At 45.5% G+C, this 22817-nt stretch overlaps 2 protein-coding genes across 12 annotated transcripts in view; both read right to left on the bottom strand.

The window, feature by feature from the left end:
- slain1a (SLAIN motif family, member 1a) overlaps window positions 1–8391 on the bottom strand; it is a 121912-nt gene extending 113521 nt beyond the window's left edge. For both annotated transcript variants that reach the window (XM_078222739.1, XM_078222737.1), the window contains exon 1: window positions 7691–8391. In XM_078222739.1, coding sequence (XP_078078865.1) covers window positions 7691–8058 — 368 coding nt within the window. In that variant the 5' untranslated portion in view covers window positions 8059–8391. The remainder of the gene's footprint in view (window positions 1–7690) is intronic.
- An 8037-nt stretch (window positions 8392–16428) lies between these two features.
- scel (sciellin) overlaps window positions 16429–22817 on the bottom strand; it is a 96876-nt gene continuing 90487 nt past the window's right edge. For all 10 annotated transcript variants that reach the window (XM_078221622.1, XM_078221627.1, XM_078221624.1 and 7 more), the window contains one exon: window positions 16429–18912. In XM_078221622.1, the coding sequence (XP_078077748.1) occupies window positions 18896–18912 (17 nt within the window). In that variant the 3' untranslated portion in view covers window positions 16429–18895. The remainder of the gene's footprint in view (window positions 18913–22817) is intronic.

Here is a 22817-nt window from a genome sequence, read left to right as displayed (position 1 = left end):
TTCGGCCCTCCAAGCCTGTGCTGCTCCTTGGTCCAACTAGACTAATCGTTTGTATCCCTCCATTCCCAGGCTGCTCATGTGACTATCCAGGTAAGTCTTAAACGATGTCAGCGTGCCTGCCTCCACCACCCTACTTGGCAGCGCATTCCAGGCCCCCACCACCCTCTGTGTAAAAAACGTCCCTCTGATATCTGAGTTATACTTCGCCCCTCTCACCTTGAGCCCGTGACCCCTCGTGATCGTCACCTCCGACCTGGGAAAAAGCTTCCCACTGTTCACCCTATCTATACCCTTCATAATCTTGTACACCTCTATTAGATCTCCCCTCATTCTCCGTCTTTCCAGGGAGAACAACCCCAGTCTACCCAATCTCTCCTCATAGCTAAGACCCTCCATACCAGGCAACATCCTGGTAAACCTTCTATATGATTAGTACCTTGAATCAAATTACTGCAATCCATCTTACTGAGAGATCAAACGATGTGGCCTGCGTTCTTGGAGATGGCTACACTGCAGTCTTAATTTTGAAATCTGGTCGAAATAGTCAGCCAGTGTTCTGACAGAACACCTGGCAGAAAGCAAGAAGAGTCCGAGGGCAGAATTTTACGGCCGTGCTCATCCCGAAACCGTAAAATCCTGCCCGAGATCCACGGACCTTTCCATGATCCACCCCTCACCCACTCCAATCCCCGTGGCAGGCGGAGCAGTAAAGTTCCGCCATAGAGTAATATTGCATGAAAACAGGCCCTTCGGCCCAACCAGTCCATGCCGACCATAGTGCCCTCCCTGCTAGTCCCAATTGCCCATGTTTGGCCCATATCTCTCTAATCCTTTCCTATCCATGTACTTATCCAAATGCTTTTTAAATGTTGCTATTGAACCTGCCTCAACCACTTTCCCTGGCAGCTCATTCCATATACGCACCACCCTCTGCGTGAAGAAGTTGCCCCTCAGTTCCCTTTTAAATCTTTCCCCTCTGACCTTAAACCTATGCCCTCTAGCTTTCACTTCCCCTTCGCTTGGAAAAAGACAATGGGTTGAATTTTACCGTCCCACCTGCCATGAGAGTTGTAGCGGACAAGGAGCGTATTATGGAAAGATCCGTCGGCCTCGGGCAGACTTTTCCGGTTTCTGGGCAAGCGAGGCCGGAAATCTCGCCCTTCGTGCGTTCATCCTACCTATGCCCCTTATGACTGTATACACCTCAGTAAGGTCACCCCTCATTCTCCTACGTTCCAAGGAATAAAGTCCGAGTTTTGCCAACCTCTCCCTATAACTCAGGCCCACGAGTTCTGGCAACATCATTGTAAATCTTCTTTGTACTCTTTCCAGTGTCTTTCCTATAACAGGGTGACCAAAACTGCACACAATACTCCAAGTGCGGCCTCACCAATGGATTGTACCTACTGAAAATCCCAAATAAGATGAAGGAAAAAACTTTGTGTTTCAGACAGTCACCATATAGGTATTCTGTTTTGAAATTCAAAAACTATTTCCCAACCTCAAAAATCTAAATTTCTACTCTGTGGTGGCATTCCTTCTCTAACTCGTTGCCTGCTTTATTCCCATTCTCAGTTCATTTGGTGCACCTTTCACTGATTGTCCTTTCTATTCTGCTTCTCTTGCTTCTAGGGTGGCACAGTGGCACAGTGGTTAGCACTGCTGCCTCACAGCGCCAAGGACCCAGGTTTAATTCCGGCTTCGGTCATTGTCTGTGTGGAGTTTGCACGTTCTCCCCGTGTCTGCATGGGTTTCCTCGAGGTGCTCCGGTTTCCCCCCCACAGTCTAACGATGTGCAGGTTAGGTGGATTGGCCATGATAAATTGACTGTAGTGTCAGGGAGATTAGCAGAGTAAATGTGGGTTTACAGGAATAGGGATTGGGTGGGATTGTGGTCGGTACAGACTGAATAGGTCGAATGGCTTCCTTCTGTACTGTAGGGGTTCTATGATTCTATGACTGTCACGCCCTTGCTTTAGATGATGAATTAAGGAATTCACAGATAACATTTGAATCTGACAAGTCAGGCAGGCATCATACTGCAGATCACCAGCTGGAGGCCTCAAAATCAGGCTGGGGGAGTCACACATGCAGAGGGTACAGAATGGGTGCAGAAACCCAATTACTTCTGTGGTCTCCAGTCGAGCCCAAGTTATGGAGTAAAATGACAATTGGTTTACTCATTGGGTCACAGGGCACTATCTCCCCCCACCAATTTCCACAATTAAATAAGAGAGGCTATTGCCAGAAACCAGTAAGCCTAACTAAATGCCAAAACTCAAGTGAGGTTCCCTGCAAGTATACCTCAAAAATGTGCCAGGCACTGCCTCAGAAGAGCAACAACATTTTGATTCTCTTTCCATCACATCACACTAACCATCTTTGTAACCTCACAATGGAGCTGCCAACTTGCACCATATCTGTGGTCCTGTAAACCTGATTGAGGTTACCCACATAACAGTTAGCAGAGAGGGGAAATTGTTCTATGCCCATCTGACCTGGATTCAATCCAAGATCCAAAACAGCATGGTCCATACACCATACAATCCCCAAGTTTATATATTTTTTTTATATCCAGGGGAAGAACATTGAAGACTAAACAATTGTTCCCTTGTTCGAATTACATTGACTATTCTTGTGAGAAAGCTTATTTTCCTTTATTCATTCAACGGATGTGGGCTCTGTTGGCTAATTTAATGGGCATTCATTGCCAATTCCTAATTGCTCTTGCGATGATGTAGTGGCTCATAGATATGGCATTATCGGTCACTTATGAATCCATGTGACTCTTCTTTAAGACATGCGACTGAGAAATGATAAAATGAAACAAAACAATTTGGATAGGAATTCATTTGATTCACTACAGCTGCAAACCTTTTCTTTCGGAGACTGATAATAACTAAGGCCGCAATTTTCTCAAAAAATGAGTAAGCGTCGTAATGGTGAGAAAACCGCAACAATCCGCACCGAACCTACACTTTTATTTGGAATCATGAGCTTTCGGAGCAGCACTCCGATAGCTTGTGTTTCCAAATAAACCTGTTGGACTTTAACCTGGTGTTGTGAGACTTCTTATTGTGCCCACACCAGTCCAACGCCGGCATCTCCACATCATGGGACCCACACTTAGTCATTTTTTTGGGAGAGTGGTGAGTTCTGTGCCAGTTCTGGGAGGAGCGGGACCTAAACACATGGGTGAGCCCGGCTGCGATCGGGCACTGTTTTGATGGGTGCCCCGATCTCACAGTGCACTGGGAGATTCCCCCCTCCCCCCACGGACATCAGGACACCCCCTCATCTGCAGCATGTTTCCCCACCCCTTCCCTGACCGCCAGCATTGGGGCCCTCCCACTGGGTCACCCAACATGCCCCCCTCTTAATGAGCCCCAACACGCCCCCTTCAGGCTCCAACTTTTGATGACCCTCCCTTCATACAATCCCTACAGTGCAGAAGGAGGCCATCTGGCCCATCGAGCCTGCACTGACAACAATCCCACCCAGGCCCGATCCCCGTAATCCTATGTATTTACCCTGCTAACCCCCCAACACAAAGGGGCATATACCATGCCCAATTCATCTAACTCTAACCCTTCACAAGCCCTTCCCTTTCCAAGCATCCACCTCCCCTCATCCACCCACATAGTCCCTCTATTACAGCCCCTCTGTCATAGCCCTCCCCTATACCCTTGCTCAAGCCCCAACTCTGCTCAGGCTCCACCCTTCTTCGCCCCCCCCCCCCTCTTGGCACTGATGGGCACTGCCAGGGTGCCAGGCAGGCACTGCTCAGACATGTTCCCAACCACCAGGGGGTTTAAATGGCCTCCGAGCAGCCCCCCAACATAGCCATCACGCCTGGTCTCCACTCGTGGAGACTAGTAGTGATTATCGCCGGGCTTGCGCTGCGCCTGAGGTTCTGGAAAGCCCGACAGCAGGGAGAATACGGCGTCGAGCAGGCTAAGTATATTTAAATGCTACTTCAAATATGCTAATTGGCCTCACGCCTTTTCTGGGCCAGTCCGGTTTGCACCCAGTATAAAGGGACCGGGACGATTGCAAATCGTTGGGCGCCGGTCGCGAAACACGTTGTTAGGCCCGCAGGCAATTTCCAGGATTGGTGCAATCTTCAAGGCCGGAAATTCTGGGAGTAAAATATTCCTGGTTTTTAAAATGTATTGTGTTTGCTTCTTTTCAATCGTACTCCTGTTCAGACACGTTTTGTTCATGACTCTGCCCCAAGCTTCTGGAAATGCAATGTACATCTGTACTTTACCAAGGGATGTTAGAAACACGTTATAACAGATTTTATGAATGAAAGCATCTGATCAACAGGTATAACGTGGGGTAAATGGCAGCAACTCCTCACATCAGATTTCCGCCCATTTAGCACTTTATCCAATCGTTACGTTCACCTTTTGTTTCCAAAAAATGTCCACCAGCACGTGATCAATAACAGTAAAATTAGGTCCCCCATTTTTTAGTTGTCCGTCCAATTCCTGAGATTACATCGAGAAAGCAGTCAGCCACTGAGATTGCCAGCACCATTTTGAAGCTGTTTCCTGTCAGCTAGGTTCAATGATCGCACTCGCACCTTCTGGCGTGAGTTTATCATCTGGGCAGGAACAAGGGGAAATGGGCGGCCAGCCCATCCACGAGGTGTTACCAGGCAACTCAATTAATTTTAATCACTTGGCCAAAGTGGCCAAGTACTCAGCAGGAAGCAGCTGCCCTGGCCGTTAGATCGAGGTGGCAGCCCGACCCAGGAAACAGGCCCCGGCACAAGGAAAGTGCACAGAGAGGAGATTTCCAATCATTGGAGGAGAGGTTTGGAAGCCTGAGGCAGGGAGACCCGTGGTTTCATTGTGGAAACCGAAGGAGCAGTTACATTTCCCTCTGGTCCACAAGGAGAGCCAGAAAATAAAATGTAAAGACTTATTTTCAGGGTCTCTTCTGTCGCTTGTCATAGAATCTCTACAGTGCAGAAGGACACCATTCGGCCCATCGAGCCCGCACCAACAACAATCCCACTCAGGCCCTATCCTTGTAACCCCATGTATTTACCCTGCTAATCTCCCAACACTAAGGGGAAATTTAGAATCATATCATAAAATCCTACAGTGCAGAAAGAGGCCATTCAGCCGATCAAGTCTGCACCGACCACAATCCCACCCAGACCCCATCCCTATGCACTTACCCTAGCTAGACCCCCCCAACACTAAGGGGCAATTTAGCATTGCCAATGCACCTAACCCGCACATCTTTGGACTGTGGGAAGAAACCGGAGCACCAGGAGGAAACCCACACAGACACGGGGAGAACGTACAGCCTCCAGGCAGACAGTCACCCGAGACCAGAATTGAACCCGGGTCCCTGCCACTGTGAGGCAGCAGTGCTAACCACTGTGTCACCGTGCTGTCCCAACGTTAACACGATTGTCAAGAACGTTGCCCTACCAGCAATCTGTTAACATTACAATTTAGCAGCATCTGGCTGTTAGTGATTAGATTTCTCTTCCCCGTTGAGAGAATGATGTGATAGCTTGAGTTTGATGACGACTATGTATTGTATAAAACAGGTACCAGTACCTACAGTATAACTACATTCCTAGCCAATTTTCACACAGCATTTCTTCAGAAATTTATCTCATTGGGCAGAGGATGAAATTGAAAAATAACATTCTGATGATCAATAAAAATGTTTCACGATCAGCGGACACTGGGAATGAAGAATTTGTTACCAATGCCAATACGATCAAAATGTAATTAGAGCTCTGCTGCTTTATTAAGCGTACTGTTTAATTTGACTTTGTTTGTTCATTGTATTACTGATGCTGTAGGGAATTTGCCACTGCTTTTATATTCCTGTTTGATGACACTGGAGCAAACAAATGTCCCCGTGCTTGTTTTAAAAAGGCCAAAAAACACAACCATCAACAAAGCAAAATAGTACAAAACACAAAACTAGTATATTATCTTACAGTGGTTATTGTGCAACATCCAGTAGTTTGCTTTAAAATGTTTATTTATTAGTGTCACAAATAGGCATACACTGCAATAAAGTTACAGTGAAAATCTCCTAGTCGCCACACTACAGTGCCTGTTCGGGTACACTGAGCGAGAATTTAGCATGGCCAATGCACCTAACCAGGCCCTATTCCCATAAGCCCTCATATTTACCCTGACACTAGGGTTACTTTATCATGGCCAATCAACCTAGCCAGCACGTCTTTCAGACTGTGGGAGGAAACCGGAGCATCCAGAGGAAACCCACACAGACATGGGGAGAATGTGCAGACTCCGCACAGTCAATGACCCAAGCCAGGAATCCAGATCCCTGGCACTGTGAGGCAACAGTGCTAACCACTGTGCCACTGTACACTGGATTTAGGGACCTGGCATTAATTAAATGATTCCTACATTCTTATTTGCCATTATATTCGAGCATAAAGTCAGTCACTGCAGACTTATAAATACCAAGGACTGTTATTATATCATGTCAAACTGTGATGGGCTGAGGACCACTTCCAACACACAAAGATTTTAAATTGTGTTTTAATTTTTAATGAGAAAGCTAAACTGGTAAATAATAATCTGATTTCACTATGGTCATTGACCTCCTTTTCAATCAACAGGAAGATTAATATCAAATGGCACAATATTAAAGCATCAGAAAAATACACCTTAGACCAGTCAACCTAGACCCAGGACAGGATGCAGCTGTTTTATTATTAAACAGCATCACATGTCATTGGCAGTTACTATTAAACACAACAGACACAACATCTAAGTGATGAAATACAGCCTTGTACACGGTGTGGACTTGTAACACAAACATAAGAATAAAGCTTGGGCAATACGGCACTTGTTGTCAAATGCTGGTGGAATATGGTGAAGCTCTGAATTTAAACAAATGGTGAGAGGGGATGAGGAGGCACGAGGGGAGATGGAAATGAAAAGCAGAGAGAAGAGCATGAGCGGGAGAAAGAGAAAGAGGATGAGAGAGGGAGGAAAGATGATGAGAGACGGAGAGAAGGAAAATAATGAAAGGAGAGAGGATGGGGAGAAGGAGAGAGAAGAGAGCACGGGGAGATTGGGAGGATGGAGGAAGAGGGAGAGGATGGAGGAAGAGGGAGAGGGGATGGGAGAGGAAGGGGGAGAGAAGATGGGAGAGGAAGGGGGAGAGAAGATGGGAGAGGAAGGGGGAGAGAAGATGGGAGAGGGAGGGGGAGAGAAGATGGGAGAGGGAGGGGGAGAGGGAGGGGGAGAGAAGATGGGAGAGGAAGGGGGAGAGAAGATGGGAGAGGAAGGGGGAGAGAAGATGGGAGAGGCAGAGGGAGAGAAGATGGGAGAGGAAGAGGGAGAGAAGATGGGTGAAGAGAGGATGGAGGAAGAGGAAGAGAGGATGGAGAAAGTGGGAGAGAAGATGGGAGAGGAAGGGGGAGAGAAGATGGGAGAAGAAGATGGGAGAGGAAGGGGGAGAGAAGATGGGAGAGGAAGGGGGAGAGAGGATGGAGGGAAAGTGGATAGAGGGAGAGAAAGGATGGAGGAAGAGGGAGAGAGGAAGAGGGAGAGAGGAAGAGGGAGAGAGGGTGAAGATAAGAGGAAGAGGCATTGAGCTTGAAATCAGACAATGGCTCTGCAGTGGGTGACAAAGGCAGTGTAAGGAGAGAGAGAGAGGGAGAGGTGAACTGTACCAGTTGTCCTCGTCCCCGCTGCAGCGGCCGTTGTCCAGATCCAGAGTGTCCACCTCCTCCAGGAGCAGCCTGGCCGAGCCGGAGGAGCCCAGTGACCGGGGAGCCGCCTCGCTGGCGCCGGGAGGCTGGCGGCAGTGGCTGGCTGCAGGGGGGTGATAGCTGCCGCTGCCGGGACCGGGGCCGGGGCAGTAAGCCGGGCTGGCGGCAGGGTAGAGAGAGGCGGCGCTCGCCCGGCTCTTGAGCTGCTCGTTCTGCCACTCCAGCTTCCGCACCAGCTCCTGCAGCTTCTTCACCTCCAGCTCGGCGCTCACCTTGGAGCTGACATCCCCTCCTGCAGCCCCCAGCACCTTGAGCAGAGGAGCTTCCATCCTCAGCCCTGTCCCAGCCCCCAGTAACACACACACACTCCTAATGCTCAGCCTTTTGTGTGTGTGTGTGTGTGTGGCTGGGATAAACCGCAGCTCTCTGCTTTCTCTCTCAATCTCTCCTACACAACAAAGAGCTGGCGAATACTGCGACTGGGATTCTGCGGAACCCTCCTCTCCATCACAATCTGTGCCAACTCTCTCTCTGTGTCTCTCCCTCAAGCAGCACCACTTCTTACTCTGACAATGAGTGCTAGCTTTCTGCCTTCTCTCCCTATTAACACCATCAGGCGACACTTGTTTTCTCCCTCTCTCAATCCCTCAAAGCTTTTATCCGAAGGGGTATTTCTTCTTTGAGGAGGGGGGCGATGGGTGTCCCACCAAAGCGCCGCCCACTTCAATGGAGTCTAGCCACTGGACCACAACTGGCTTGTAAACACCCTTACTGACGCATCGTTCCTTCATCTGGATGTTTTCAAGGCATAAGAATGCTCACAGTACAGAGTGAGCCATTCGGTCCATCGAGTCTGCACCCCGTAACCCCACAAATTTACCCTGCTAATCCCCCCCAAACCTATGCATCTTGGGACACTAAGGGTAATTTAGCATGGCCAATCCACCTCACCTGCACATCTTTGAACCTAAGGTGCAATTTAGCATGGCCAAACCACCTAACCTGCACATCTTTGGACCTAAGGTGCAATTTAGCATGGCAAATCCACCCACCCTGCACACCTTTGGACTCTAAGAGGCAATTTAGCATGGCCAATCCACCCAACCTGCACATCTTTAGGTGTGGGAGGATGTGAGAGGCAGACACTGGGAGAACATGCGAACTCCACCCTAAGCAGGAATTGAACCCCGGATCCCTGGAACTGTGAGGCAGCAGTGCTAGCCACTGTACCACCCTATGTTTTAATCTGTTACTGTTTTACTGCTGGGAATATGCTGCAACATGTTTGTGCATGTGCATAGCTATGCTTCAGTGGACCACAGTTTGCTGTAAAAAAAACCGCAGCAAGGTGGTGATTAATGCACAGTTGATATCGCCAAATTCCAGTGAGGGCATATACATGGTTAACTGCAGAAATTGAAAAGTAGCCACCAGACCAATCACAGTATCATGATCTTCATGAAAATGTCATTTCATTATTGTCTGGCTCACCATTGATATGCATTGAGCGATGTGCAGCTGATGTCATTGGTATGAAGTTACATATATAAACTAAATTCACCAAAGAATGTAAGGTCATGCCTATTTCAATCCTTTTATAATGTGATTCAATCACTCTGGTACTGAAAATTGATCATTACAAGTGTGAAGTCTCATTCGTTTAACTTTTAATCATTGTCAGAGATTTTAACATATAAAACTTCAAAGTAAAAACAAGTTATTTTCTATTTATTTCCCTCTCTCTTGATTTTATCTTTCATAGAGTCCTAGAGTCAATGACAATTCAGAAAGAAATCATTCAGCCTCTGTCCCTCCCCACCCCCCTCATGGAGCAACCCAGTCAGTAGCACTCCCCCATTCAATTTCCATATCCCTGCAGGCTTATTTTCTTCAAATGCCTATCCAATTTCCTTTTGAAATCACAGCTTGTTTCCATCTCCACCACCCATGCACGCAGTTTTACTGCATTCCTCACATCCTCCTTGTATCTCTTACCGAAAACCTTAAATCAGTGTCCCCAAGTCCTTGTACCATCAGCTAATGGGAACAGTTTTACCTTGTCTACCTTATCCAAGCCTGTCATGATCTTGTATCTTTCTAAAATATCTGCCCATTCTCATAGAATCCCTACAATGCAAAAGGAGGCCATTTAGCCCATTAGGCCTGCACCAACAACAATCCCATCCAGGCACTATCCCCCATAACCCCATGTGTTTAACCTGCTAGTCCCCCCCGACACTGAGGGTCAATTTAGGTTGGCCAATCAACCTAACCCGCACATCTTTGAAGTGTGGGAGAAAACCGGAGCACCCGGAGGAAACCCACGCAGACACGGGGAGAATGTGCAAACTCCACACAGACAGTGACCCGAGGCCGCATTTAAACCCAGGTCCCTGGCGCTTTGAGGCAGCAGGGCTAAACATTGTGTCACTGTGCCACCTTTAATCTACTTTGCTCCAATGGAAACAACCCCAGCTTTTCTAACCTAACCTTGTAGCGTTCAAGTCCCCATAACTGGAACCATTCTACTAAATCTATTGTTCAACTTCTCAAGGACCCTCACACCCTTCGCCAAAGTGTGTGACATGAGTTGGTTACAATAGTCCAGTTATGGCCTAACCAGAGCTTTTGAAGGTATCAGCATAGCTTCCCTGTCTTTTTAACTCAATGCTTCTATTAATGAAGCCCAAGACCCCATCTGCTTTGCTAACCACTCTCTCACTATATCCTGCCATCCTTGAAGATCAATGCACTTGCACTCCCAGGTCCCTCTGCTCCTGCACCACATTTTAGAACTGTACCATGATGTCTATCATGCCTCCCCCTATCCCTTCTGACAAATTGCGTCACCTCGCACTTGTCTATATTAAACTCCATCTGCCAATCACCTGCCCATTCTGCTCGACTCTCTCCTTTTGTATCTGGTTTCGCATTGAATTCTCCCATTCGACCTTCCTCTCTATCCTAGTGCTGTCAATTTCTCAATCACTCAAGCTGACTGCTTAAACAGGTATACTGTTGCTTGCGTTGTTCGTTTGGGCTCCCAATGTCATGTGAGTCCTTTGCTGCCCAGTTATCAACTTGCACTTTCAGCAACTTGCCTCTCAGATATTTCAAAAACCTAAACATACGAGGGTAAGTCTAACTAACAGTGACACCATGGACGGGATTTTATGGCCTCACTCGTCCCGAAATCATAAAATCCTGCCAGAGGTCAACGGACTTTTCCATGGTCCGCCCCTCACCCGCTCCAATTCCTTTGCTGGGGGTGGGGGGGTTAAAATTCCAGCCCACGAGATGTTAGGATACAGATGCCTGTGCATACTTACTTCAATATGTAGAGGGTGCAAAGTTCTTCCCATTAAATGGCTGACCTGAAATCTCTCCCACTCTTACCTCCTGTCATTGGCATGTTGGGAGGAGTTTAAGGTTGACACTCAACCTGTTTGGCCACATTATGAATGCATTTTTCTTGGCCATTGAGTCCTGAGTTTCTGCCTTGGAGGAAAGGATGCTACCCACTGTACCACAAGGCCTCCCCCTGTATGCAGAGTTCATATAATTCAAGATAGATGTACACACACATAAACACCCATGTATATATATCACAGAATTCAATTTCTACAACTACTTGGTAAGTTCTGATTTGATGTATTATTGTCATATGTATTGAGATACAGTGAAAAGTATTGTTTCTTGCACACTATACAGACAAAGCATACCATTCATAGAGTGCATAGGGGAGAAGGAAAGGAGAGATTGAGTTTGCCAGTTTCAATCCAGTTCCAAGTGCATTGATGCCAATGACATAAACAATATGTTATGGTGAATGGTCATTACCTGAAATGTTAACACGGTTCCTTTCTCCACAGATGCAGCCAGGGGTTGCAGGGTGGCACATTAACTAGCACTGCTGCCTCACAGCACCAGGGACCTGGGTTCAATTCTGGCCTTGGGTGACTGTCTGTGTGCAGTTTGCACATTCTCCCCTTGTCCGTGTGGGATTCATCCAGGTGCCCCAGATTCCCCCCCCACAATCCAAAGATGTGCAGGTTAGGTGGATTGGCCATGTTAAACTGTCCCTTAGTGTCCAAAGATGTGTAGGTTAGGGAGATTAGAAGGGGCAAATATGTGGGGCTACGGGGATGAGGGTGGGGAGAGGGTCTGGGTAAAATACTCTGTCAGAGAGTTGGCACAGACTCGATGGGCCGAATGGCCTTTGTCTGCAGTGTAGGGAATCTACCTGCTCAGCATTCTGTTTCCATTTCAGATTTCCAGCATGCGCAGCATTTGGTTTTGTGTTGTTGGCATAAAGTTAGCAAAGATTGGAAATCTTACTCGAAAATGGCACAGAAAAGATTTGTAGATGAAATGGAAAAATGTGCGAAGGCTCTTTGCTGAGGTCAAAGCAGAAGGTTCTTAATGTTGCATTTGGCAGCAATGTTGTATTAGGGCCTGAAATGGAAATGGTTATATTTCCCCACAGAGACTAATCTCAACTTGCTCAGCTATGTGGGTGTATATATTTTATGTGCTTTATTATATCTATGCACATATCTATTACATATGTCATAGATTTTTGTCTATTCAGTTGATCATCTAAGATGAAGTATAAAGGGCGGGATTCTCCGGCCGCACTCCCCTGAAAACCGGAGGTCCCCGCCTGACCTTTAAATGGTCCGCCCTCCACCCGCTAGGATTCCAGTGGTGGACAAATTGGGAGAATTCCGGCCAAAGACCGATTATATAGAAAGCCAGCAAGTCTGAAAAGAACAAAATAGAAGATGAAGTGAGTCATGTCGCGTGGATTAGTCAAAGCCAAAAAGCATGGAAAATTGTGGGAGGGAGATTATTAGAGATACGTCGTACACAGTTTTAACAACGAGAAAAGAATGGGATGGTAAAGTGGCCACAGTCCCAGATCACCACGGGCTGCTTTACCCTTTGAGGGGGAGAGAGCTGACTGGTGGTGATTTAACCTGAGGATCACCACACCTCAGGCAAGGGACAAGGTTGAGATGGTGGGGCCTTCATGAATGGGATGGTAGGAGAAGACTGTATTGTAAATCTTGATTTCAATACAGTAAGGGTGTTGAGCAGAGGAAAGGTATTCGGAGCTCAAAAGGAACTGAGAGGAAAGTTAAGAGGAACACAGACTACAGTGATATTTATAAAACAGTGAAAAACAAGAATGTTTGTAGTGTAGAGTTCATCAAATCATAGAATCCCCACAATGCAGGAGGAGGCCATTTGGCTCATCGAATCTGCATTGACCCTTACCCAGGCTTACCCCTTAACCCCACATATTTATGCCACTAATCCCCCTAACCTATATATCTTGGGACACTATGGGGCAATTTAGCATGGCCAATCCACCTAACCTGGAGTGTGGAAAGAAACCAGAGCACCCGGACAAAACCCACTCAGACCTGGGGAGGACGTGCATAACCCACGCAGACAGTCACCCAAGGCCGGGATTGAACCCGGGTCCCTGGCTCTGTGAGGCGCAAATGCTAACCACTGTGTCGAATTTGGGGTCAGAAGCTGACGGGGTTTGCTTACTAAACTGTCAGCCGTTTCTTGCATTCTGTCCAGCCATACAAAAAAAAGGTTGGCAACAGAACCTCCCTAAGATATGGGGGAATAATCAAGAGTGCGATTTTTCCAAAAAAATTCTAAGTGTCGAATTCGCGTAAAAACTGGAGTAAATCCCACTGGGTTTTTTTCAGCTGAATTTTCAAAATGTATCTCCCACACTCTGCACTGCAGAGTGCGCTAACGTGATGCATGCAAAAAATATGGGGGTGAGGCCTATTCCAACTGGAGAGGCTGGCAGCATAGCGCTGAGCAAGCCATTGCGTAGGCGTCGACCTCACAGCGCCGAGATTGGCAAATGTACAGTGGCCTGCACTGCCGGGCTCCCAGTTGCTGGCCATCCCCGCGGCCCCTCATCGCTGCCCCTCCAATCCCCCCCATGGCCCGATTGCTGGCCATACGAGCCCCCAATCCTGATCACTAGCCCCCCCCAATCTGATAGCTAGCCCCCCAGGCCAGCACGCTGTCTCCCCTCCCACCCCAGCCAGCCCCAATCTCCACCCAGTGACTCAGCCTGCCTCAATTGCTCCTCACCCCCTGCAGCCCCGACTCCTCCCCAGCAGGGCAACACCCCCCCACCATCCCAATGGCCAGCCTGATCCTGGCCTCCCTCCCTCTGTCACTGATCCCAGTGCAGAGTGGCAGTGGGACCCTCACCCCACCGATGCCCCCCCAGAGGCCATGCCTCTATAGGTCCTGCCCCATTAGGCCTGGCCCCTTTGGCACTGCCGATGCCCAGTGAGAAGTGGTGATATGTCCCCTGGGCATTGCCACTTTGCCCCCTGGGCAGTGCCAAGGGGCCACGCTGGTACTGCCAAGCCTGCAATGCCTGGGGGGCACCCCTCCTCATTCCAACCTCCTAGGGGGCATCGATGGCCCCTCTTCACTCCAGCGGAGTCGGGCCGGTAGCTCGCCACAGGTGGGGAGCAATTGTAAATCCCGCTGAAGTGAAACAGTACTGGTGGGTAGGGTGGGGGGAGTGGAGAGGCTAGTGGAGATCTCAGTCCTGGGCCCGCTAATATGATGTAAATCTTAATTTACATATTTTATACAGCTCCGCGGAGCTGACGGTGCTGGAAATCCAGCGGCCAGAGACGCACGGAGGCCGTGGCGCCCAGCGGGAAGCCTGCCACACGGCCTCTACTTGAGTCTCCTGGCCCGTTTCCCCCAGGCTGGGAGAATCGCCCCACGTGGGATTCCTCCGGGTGCTCAGGTTTCCTCCTACAGTCCAAAGATGTGTGGGTTAAGTTCATTTACCATGCTAAAATTGCCCCTTAGTGTCCTGAGATGCGTAGGTTAGAGGGATTAAAGGGGTAAATATGTAGGGATAAGGGAGTAGGGCCTGGATGGGATTGTGGTCGGTGCAGACTCGATGGGCCAAATGGCCTCTTTCTGCACTGCAGGCTTTCTATGAAGTCTTTGTCAGGATCGCCTTTGAGAGCTGTGCTATCGAGAAAAAAAGGTGTTTGTCACAAAATAAATAATTATTGGAGACAGCAGTCATAGCAGAAGAGATGCGAGAGGGCCATTTGATGTCAGATTTGATCATTTTACCAAACAATTTCCTGTAGAGTTATCCAAAGAAGGAATTTTACTCTCACAGTAAGGACAAGAATTAATGAAGGATAACTGATGCTGGAACCATTGCTGGAAATGGTTGATATGAGTTGGTTAGATTTACAAGAGACATGAAGGAACTTGGTCGCTACATTTTCATTGCCCAATGGGTGTTGAATGTATTCAAGAGGCGGCTGGATATAGCACTTGCGGCGAGTGGGATCAGAGGTTATGGGGAGAAAGCAGGATTAGGCGATTGAGTTGGATGATCAACATGATCGTAATGAATGGCGGAGCAGGCGCGAAGGGCCAAATGGCCTCCTCCTGCTTCTATCTTCTACATTATAGAGTCATAGAGGTTTACAGCATGGAAACAGGCCCTTCGGCCCAACTTGTCCATGCCACCCCTTTTTTTAAACCCCCTAAGCTAGTCCCAATTGCCCGCATTTGGCCCATATCTGTCTATACCCATCTTACCCATGTAACAGTCTAAATGCTTTTTAAAAGCATTTTTAAATGTTTCTATATTGAAGACCAAGGTTTGGAGATTAAAGTATAATTAGTCTCACCCATCAGAGGCATGAATTTGAAAGTTGGGCAATATTCCATCGACTTAAAACCAATGCTTTTTTGAGGTACTGAATATGCATGAATAGAATGAAAACATTGGCTAATTTTTTTATAAAAGTACTGAATGATGAATTAAAATAGAAAAGATATGCAAGGTAGGCTAATGCATAAAATTGACCAAATGATCTGACACAAATTTGTGTATGTGTGGATATGATATTAGAAAGAATTTGAGTGTCTTTTGATTTGATTTATTATTGTCACATGTATTGGGGTACAGTGAAAAGTATTGTTTCTTGCACGCGATACAGGCAGAGCATACCACTCATAGAGAAGGAAAGGAGAGGGTGCAGAATGTAGTGTTATAGTCATAGCTGGGGTGTAGAGAAAGATCAACTTAATGCGAGGTAGGTCCATTCAAAAGTCTGATGGCAGCAGGGAAGACCAAATCTGTAAGAGATTGAACTGGAGCATTGTAAGAGAGTATTTGACTTACGAGTTTTAAGAGCATAGAATGGGAGTAAAAGATAGAATTAGAGGGTATACTGGGGATAGTTTGCAAGAAGTCACCATACTCCGGAGTCTTTCAAGATATCAAATAGAACTTTTTAAAAATTAAATGAAAATAAAACAGAAGTAATGATTTCCAAGTAATTAAAGGGTGGCAGGTTGGCACAGTGGTTAGCACTGCTGCCTCACAGCATCAGGGACCCAACTTCAATTCCTGGCTTGGATCTCTGTCTGTGTGGAGTTTGCACATTCTCCCTGTATCTGCATGGGTTTCCTCCAGGTACTCCGGTTTCCTCCCACAGTCCAAAGACGTGCTGGTTAGGTGCATTGACCCGAACAGGTGCCAGAGTGTGGCGACGAGGGGAATTTCACAGTAACGTCATTGCAGCGTTAATGTAAGCCTTACTTGTGACTAATAAATAAACTTTAACTTTAATGGAACATCTGCATAATTAAGAACAACAGTATTTACCAATAGGTCAGTTCTTCCTTTTTTATTAACACAACATTACAGCTCATTAACAAACTACCTCCGTACCGACATATCCTCCTGCTAAATGTTCATGCATGAGTACAGAGCACATTTTACTTAACATATTGCTCAAATATAAAATATCATTTTGTAGGGAGCTCTTGTTGCTTGCTTCTGACAAATGATAGAGCCATCAGAATATTGTCCCGCTTGTTCTCAGCACTGGATGTTTTGGTCTTAAATCTAAATTCACTCAATTACAACTGGTGCTGAGAATTTAAAGCAGGCCAAATTTTTAAAGATTGTATAAACGCTTGTGTCTTCAATTTCACTGTATATTTTGTGTGATGCAACCAACAGTTCAATAAAGTAATAAATCACAATTGAATCTCTCAGGTTAACCTTCCGGTGAACATAAAGTGTACACTTCTATAGATGATGCTATATATATATATATGTATATGTGTATGTGTGTGATATTTAAAAATTCTGAAGCTATGATTGCCCTGGACCCATTGATTCCCCTTTCGTTTTAAATCCCAACGAATCTAAATCATGCTTTTGTACATTGAAACCTAAGCTATCTCTAAAAATGTGAAACGCAGTGGGCCAGATTTTCTCGCTTGCAGCATTCAGATGTGATGTTACAAGTGGCAGATACCAGATATATTTCCTTGTTTTGCTTGTTGTTGCCAGCAGCAGGAACGAAGGTGAAACAACAGCAGAATATGCTGGAAAATCTCAGCAGGTCTGACAGCATGTGTGGAGAGAGAATAGAGCCAACGTTTCGAGTCTGGATGACACTTCATCGGAGCTCTCCACAGATGCTGTCAGACCCGCTGAGATTTTTCAGCATTTTCTGTTTTTGTTTCGGGTTCCAGCATCCGCAGTATTCTGTTTTTAAACAGAAGATGATTTTAGGTCAAATCAAATGTTAAGACCGCCAGCCAGTCCTGAAATCTTAATCTTCTTTTACTATATTCTAATAAAGACAATGCACAGAGTGGACGGGACAAGCCCGAATCCATTTCCTTGCTTGCTCCAAAAAAATAATTCAAATTGAATCCAATTCATGGTCCCTACAGGGGAGACAAACAAGATGCAAGCTGACAAGAAGAGGCATTACGCTCTATCTTGGACTTGATACGATGATTGATCTTCACCAAAAGGCCAGAAAAATGTCTCTCTGCATCCAAAACAATCTCCATAAATTACATAGCATTACCACAACTTCATGGAGTAGACATTTTTGTGAGCATGTTTGAATGACCTAGCCAGTGATGTGAGGAGAAAGATCTTCTGTCGATATAATCCACTGTCAAACTATTACTGCAAGAGGAAAGCCTGGCCCAGATGGTTTGTTGCACAAATATCCACACAAATTGAAATAAAATGATAATGTCATTTACAGATTTATCATCACCATACAAAAACATAAACCTCCCTAAAATCACAATTTAGTAAAGAAATTATATATAAAAGAGATGGCATTAGCTTCAATGTTCATTTTGAATTCCTGCTGCTTGCTGTTAAAGAATCTTTTCTTTCTGAGATTACATTTAAGAAGAATTTCATAAATCTTCAATTTGCCTGAAAGCTAATGGCTAAAATTCAGAAACATCATAATATTTAATTCATAACAGTGCTTGCCTCTTAAAGATGCAGTGTTGTCATAGTAATTAGGGTGGCGCTTGACACAATCATCAATGTCCTGATAGTTACTGTGTGGCAAATTGGGTTCCGCTATGACCTAGTTGCCTCAAATTAAAATAAAAATGGTTCACATATTACCGAATAAGCTGTGATGCCAAACAAATCTCTTCTGTAGCAAAGTAGTGGTTGCTTCAGAAACTGAAAAGGTCTGAACCCTCCCCCCCCTCAAATGCCACCCTTTCAATGTAGTGGCTTGGTTTCATTTTTAAGTCTTGCAATTGGAAAACTGGATACATTTTTTTTGTATTCCAAGTTAAACATTGAAGATTTCATCTCTATTGATTTTGCTTTGTCACCTAACCTGTCAATCTTTTATCATTTGGGGAACACATGCTGCTCTTTAGATACAGGTAAGGATGCAAAAACAGAGAATTTGAAATAACACAGGCTGGTGAACATTGTTCGGCAAAAGCAGCCACAGGGGGTCTTATTATGCTTATTCAGTTGTACGTTGATCAAACAGAAAAATAATTTCATGGCTGTTCTTTAAGCAATGACTTCATTTTCACGTGATGCAGCACCTTTGTTGCAGTTTGCCCCCAGAATATAACATACAAGGAGTATTTAGGAAACATTATTCCTTATTTTGAAATACAATTCAGAAAGTACAATTAGAAAAAGCAATTATAATTTGTATAAGAGATTTTTCTAAAATTCGTAAAGCAACGTAAATATATACCCTCCCAACCCGAATAAATCTTAAAGTGTAGAGTTGTCATTCTTCAGCAGATACGTTTGTTTGAGTCAACTTAGTATGACCGTTGGACTGCAAAAAAAAGAAATATTATTCAAATTTTAAAACCATTAAAATATTCTTATCTGCATGTTTGTAGTTATATATACATTCTATTTTGCAAATGGAACATTAGCATACTTAATATTAAGAAATGAACATTTTTTATTTATTAGTGTCACAAGTAGGCTTACATTAACACTGCAATGAGGTTACTGTGAAAATCCCCTAGTCGCCGTACTCTGGTACCTGTTCAGGTACACTAAGGGTGAAATTAGTATAGCCAATGCACCTAACCAGAGGTCTTTCGAACTTTGGGAGGAAACGAGCACCCGGAGGAAACCAACACAGACACAGGGAGAATGTACAAACTCTACACAGACAGTGACCAAAGCCGGGAATCGAATCCGGCTCCCTGGCACTGTGAGGCAGCAGTGCTAACCACTGTACCACCATGGCGCCCAATAAAAAATGAGAACATAATGGCAGTGCCAGTGATGGGGTAACTGCCAGCATTCACTGTCATCCTACTTTGAAAGAGACAGCAATATCTTGGCTGGAATTCTCATGCTGGCAGGATTCTCCAGTCCTGCCGGCAGCACACCCTCGCCCGTGGCTTTCCCGCCAACGTGGGATGATGACAATGGGAGTTCCCATTGACAGCAGCGGGACCAGAGAATCCCACCACTAGCAAACAATGCTAGTTGTTGGCGAGAAACAGGGGGCTGGGAGGCCGGAGAATCTCGCTCCTTGAGTTTGTGCATGTACAGTTCAACAGAGAATTCCAGAAACTTTCTGTGAGCCTACACATTTCCATTGCATACGCTGCTGAAGTCACCATTGTTTCAATCTATTCTAAATCATTGAACTGTCGAGTCCTTGCCCTTTTGATGCAATAGTCTCACAATAGAAACACCTTACTGAATGAAGTGTACCCATGGTCTTTAGAAATATACTAAAGTCATAACTACTGTTGAAAAATCTCTCTGGCCCTGAAAACTAATTTTATGTTTACTGGATGGCAAATTTCTGCGTTATGTAAAAAAATTTTTAAATATAAATATTTTCCCAAGTTTTTAAAAAAATGATAATTCAGCTTCTACCTTAACCTCATGTATCTGTCCCAACCACTTACATCACTCTCCGTGAACCTGCATTGCAAAGTGAAGGGAAATCGGTGGGCAGGATTTTCCAGCCATGCTTGTCCCGAGACCAGAATTTCCTGCCCGAGGTCAATGGACCTTTGCATGGTCCGCAGAAATTTCTGTCCCGCCTGCTATGATTCCTATAGTGGGCAGGATGGGAAAATTCCACCAGTGCATTTCACTTACTAGCTTGCTGTCTATGAGAATACTTCAGTTTGATTGGCTGTTTACCTTGCTTGGTGACATCACTCTTGCTGGAGATCCTGGCGATCCCTTCAATTTGGTGCCAGATTTAAACTCACTTTGGGAAAGGGGATATCCACACCACAGAGATTACTGTATACTTATGGTCATCTTTATTTCCAAAGTTACTAATGAATTAGTGACTCACTGCAAAATTTGGCCCAATAATCTATACATCTTTTGTAAATTGATACCATTTCCAGAAGATCAAATATAACTGCAAAGTAGGTGACTTGTCAAACAAGTAGCTTGAAATGTGTTTTTGTTTTTTCTTAAGAAATGACCATGAAACCATTGTTGATTGTTGGAAAAACCCATCTGATTCACTAATGTCCTCTAGGGAAGGAAATCTGCCGTCCTTGCCTGGTCTGGCCTACATGTGATTCCAGATCCACAGCAATGTGGTTGACTCTTAAAATGCCCTCATGGATGGGCAATAAATGCTGGGCCAGCCAGTGATGCCCACATGCCTTGAGCGAATTGTAAAAAAAATCTATGTGTATTGGCGAGGTCCATAATACACTAAGGGAAGGATTCTTCAACCTCGCCCATTCCAGCCCTGCTGGCAGCAAGAATGGAGAATTTGGCACCCAGCCAAAACTGCATTCGCTGCAGCAACACTGAAGAACCCCAGCCACGAGCACGGCCGGAGGTTTCCAGCGTGAATAACAAAGATGAAGAGTGGAGAAGAAAATCGGTAAGTAATGCTTAATTGGCACCAGGCTTGAATTTAAAACCTTGAAGATTGTTAGGAGAAGTAAAGCTAGAATGGCAAAAGATTCCACGATTCTGGGAAAGAAAGGGGCAGACCTTGATTCCGTAGGATAGTAGAAAACAGGTGATGGTGAATCACCATCGCTTCCAATATTTGTGTAAATTGGCTTTAATGGAAGGGAAGATGGGAAGGGATGTAAAATGGAAAACCAATTCACTCGCCTGTTTTACATTGTCACGCAAAGGTCGAGATCTACACTAGTGGGTGAGTTTGGAGAAAATATTTTTCAACAGATAAAATGTGTTTAAAAAAACACATAGAAGGAGCCTTTGGCTTAGATCTATTCCATAAACTTTGTAGCCTACTATTCTACAATGCTGCAAAGGTATTATAGCACGAGAACAATAGAAAGCTTTGTATCATGTGCAGCAACTATTATTTTTCTCTGCAACAATATCATCTGGCACAGAAATCGAGCCTGGCACAATACAGAACAGTCTGTGTGGCAATGTAGAGTCATCTTTGGCCCAGCTCATGAAGAAATCTATATGTTTAAGAGGGGTTGTAATATTTTTAAACAAGAGAACTAACACACTTGCTCTGAAATTTGGATTAGCTCAGTTTGAGCAGGGGAAGGCAGAATTTAACTCTTCCTTTTCAAATCAGGACAATGGGATTGATGCAAATAACTTTAGTATAGAATCTGTTATACTGTCAACAATTTTTAACCGTTCCCACAAAGAAGGACATTCATAACAGCACAGCAGGAGTCTGAAATGAGATGCTGATTTAATATTCTCTCTCTAAAAAAATGTGTATTGGCTATGTGTACAGGTAGAATCGTGTGTACAGGTTGTGAGCGGCACGGTAGCACAGTGGCTAGCACCGCTGCTTCACAGCGCCAGGGACCCCGGTTCGATTCCCAGCTTGGGTCCACTGTCTGTGTGGAGTTTGCACATTCACCCCGTCTCTGCGTGGGTTTCCTCCGGGTGCTCCGGTTTTCTCCCACATTCTGAAAGACGTGCTGGTTGACCTGAACAGGTGCCAGACTGTGGCGACTAGGGGAATTTCACAGTAACTTCATTGCAGTGTTAACGTAAGCCTTACTTGTGACTAATAAATAAACGTTAAAACTTTAAACTTTAAATCCAGTTAGGGCAGCCACAAGCCTCGTTCAGAACATTGAATGGAAAGAAATTTCAGAACGTACGTAATATGAGTCTTTCTTGAAAAAAAACACGATGGCCGGAATTCTTCCATCGCGCCTGCTAAAATTCCAGTGACGGGATGGGAGAATTTCCCGTTTGCGGACAATGTGAAACCCCATTGACAGTTGGACGTGACTTTCCGGCTTTTAGACCAGCGGAGCCGGAGAATTCTGCCTGATATTTTTCTTTCGTCCATGTCTGTACTTGAGGATGCAAAGTCATTCCTTATTAACATTAAGGTTTATAAGAATTTTTGCCAGCAGCAAACCAAATATCAGAGGGTCAGTTTGAAGTTCAACCATACTGCAAGCCTCTTTGGATTGACTGCCCAATTGCAGGAAAATCGGCCGAGTTTTCCACCTCTGATGAAAGTTCACATCAGCCCTCAGATCTCATGTCAATGTCCCAGATCTTGTTCCATTCGTGCCCTCATCGATTTATGGACGTGGGTAAAAGTGGCAACCCTACAGCCTAGCCGGATGGCACGGTGCCACAGTGGTTAGCTCTGCTGCCTCACAGCACCAGGAACCCAGATTAGATCCCAGGCTTGGGTCACTGTCTGTTCAGAGTCTGCATGTTTTCCCCGCGTCTGTGTGGGTTTCCTCCGGGTGCTCCAGTTTCCTCCCA

Source organism: Mustelus asterias, chromosome 10 (assembly GCF_964213995.1).
Source record: "Mustelus asterias chromosome 10, sMusAst1.hap1.1, whole genome shotgun sequence".
Classification (NCBI taxonomy): Eukaryota; Metazoa; Chordata; class Chondrichthyes; order Carcharhiniformes; family Triakidae; genus Mustelus; species Mustelus asterias.
The sequence above is the reverse complement of the archived record's forward strand: the minus strand, read 5'-3'. Positions and strand labels throughout refer to the sequence as shown.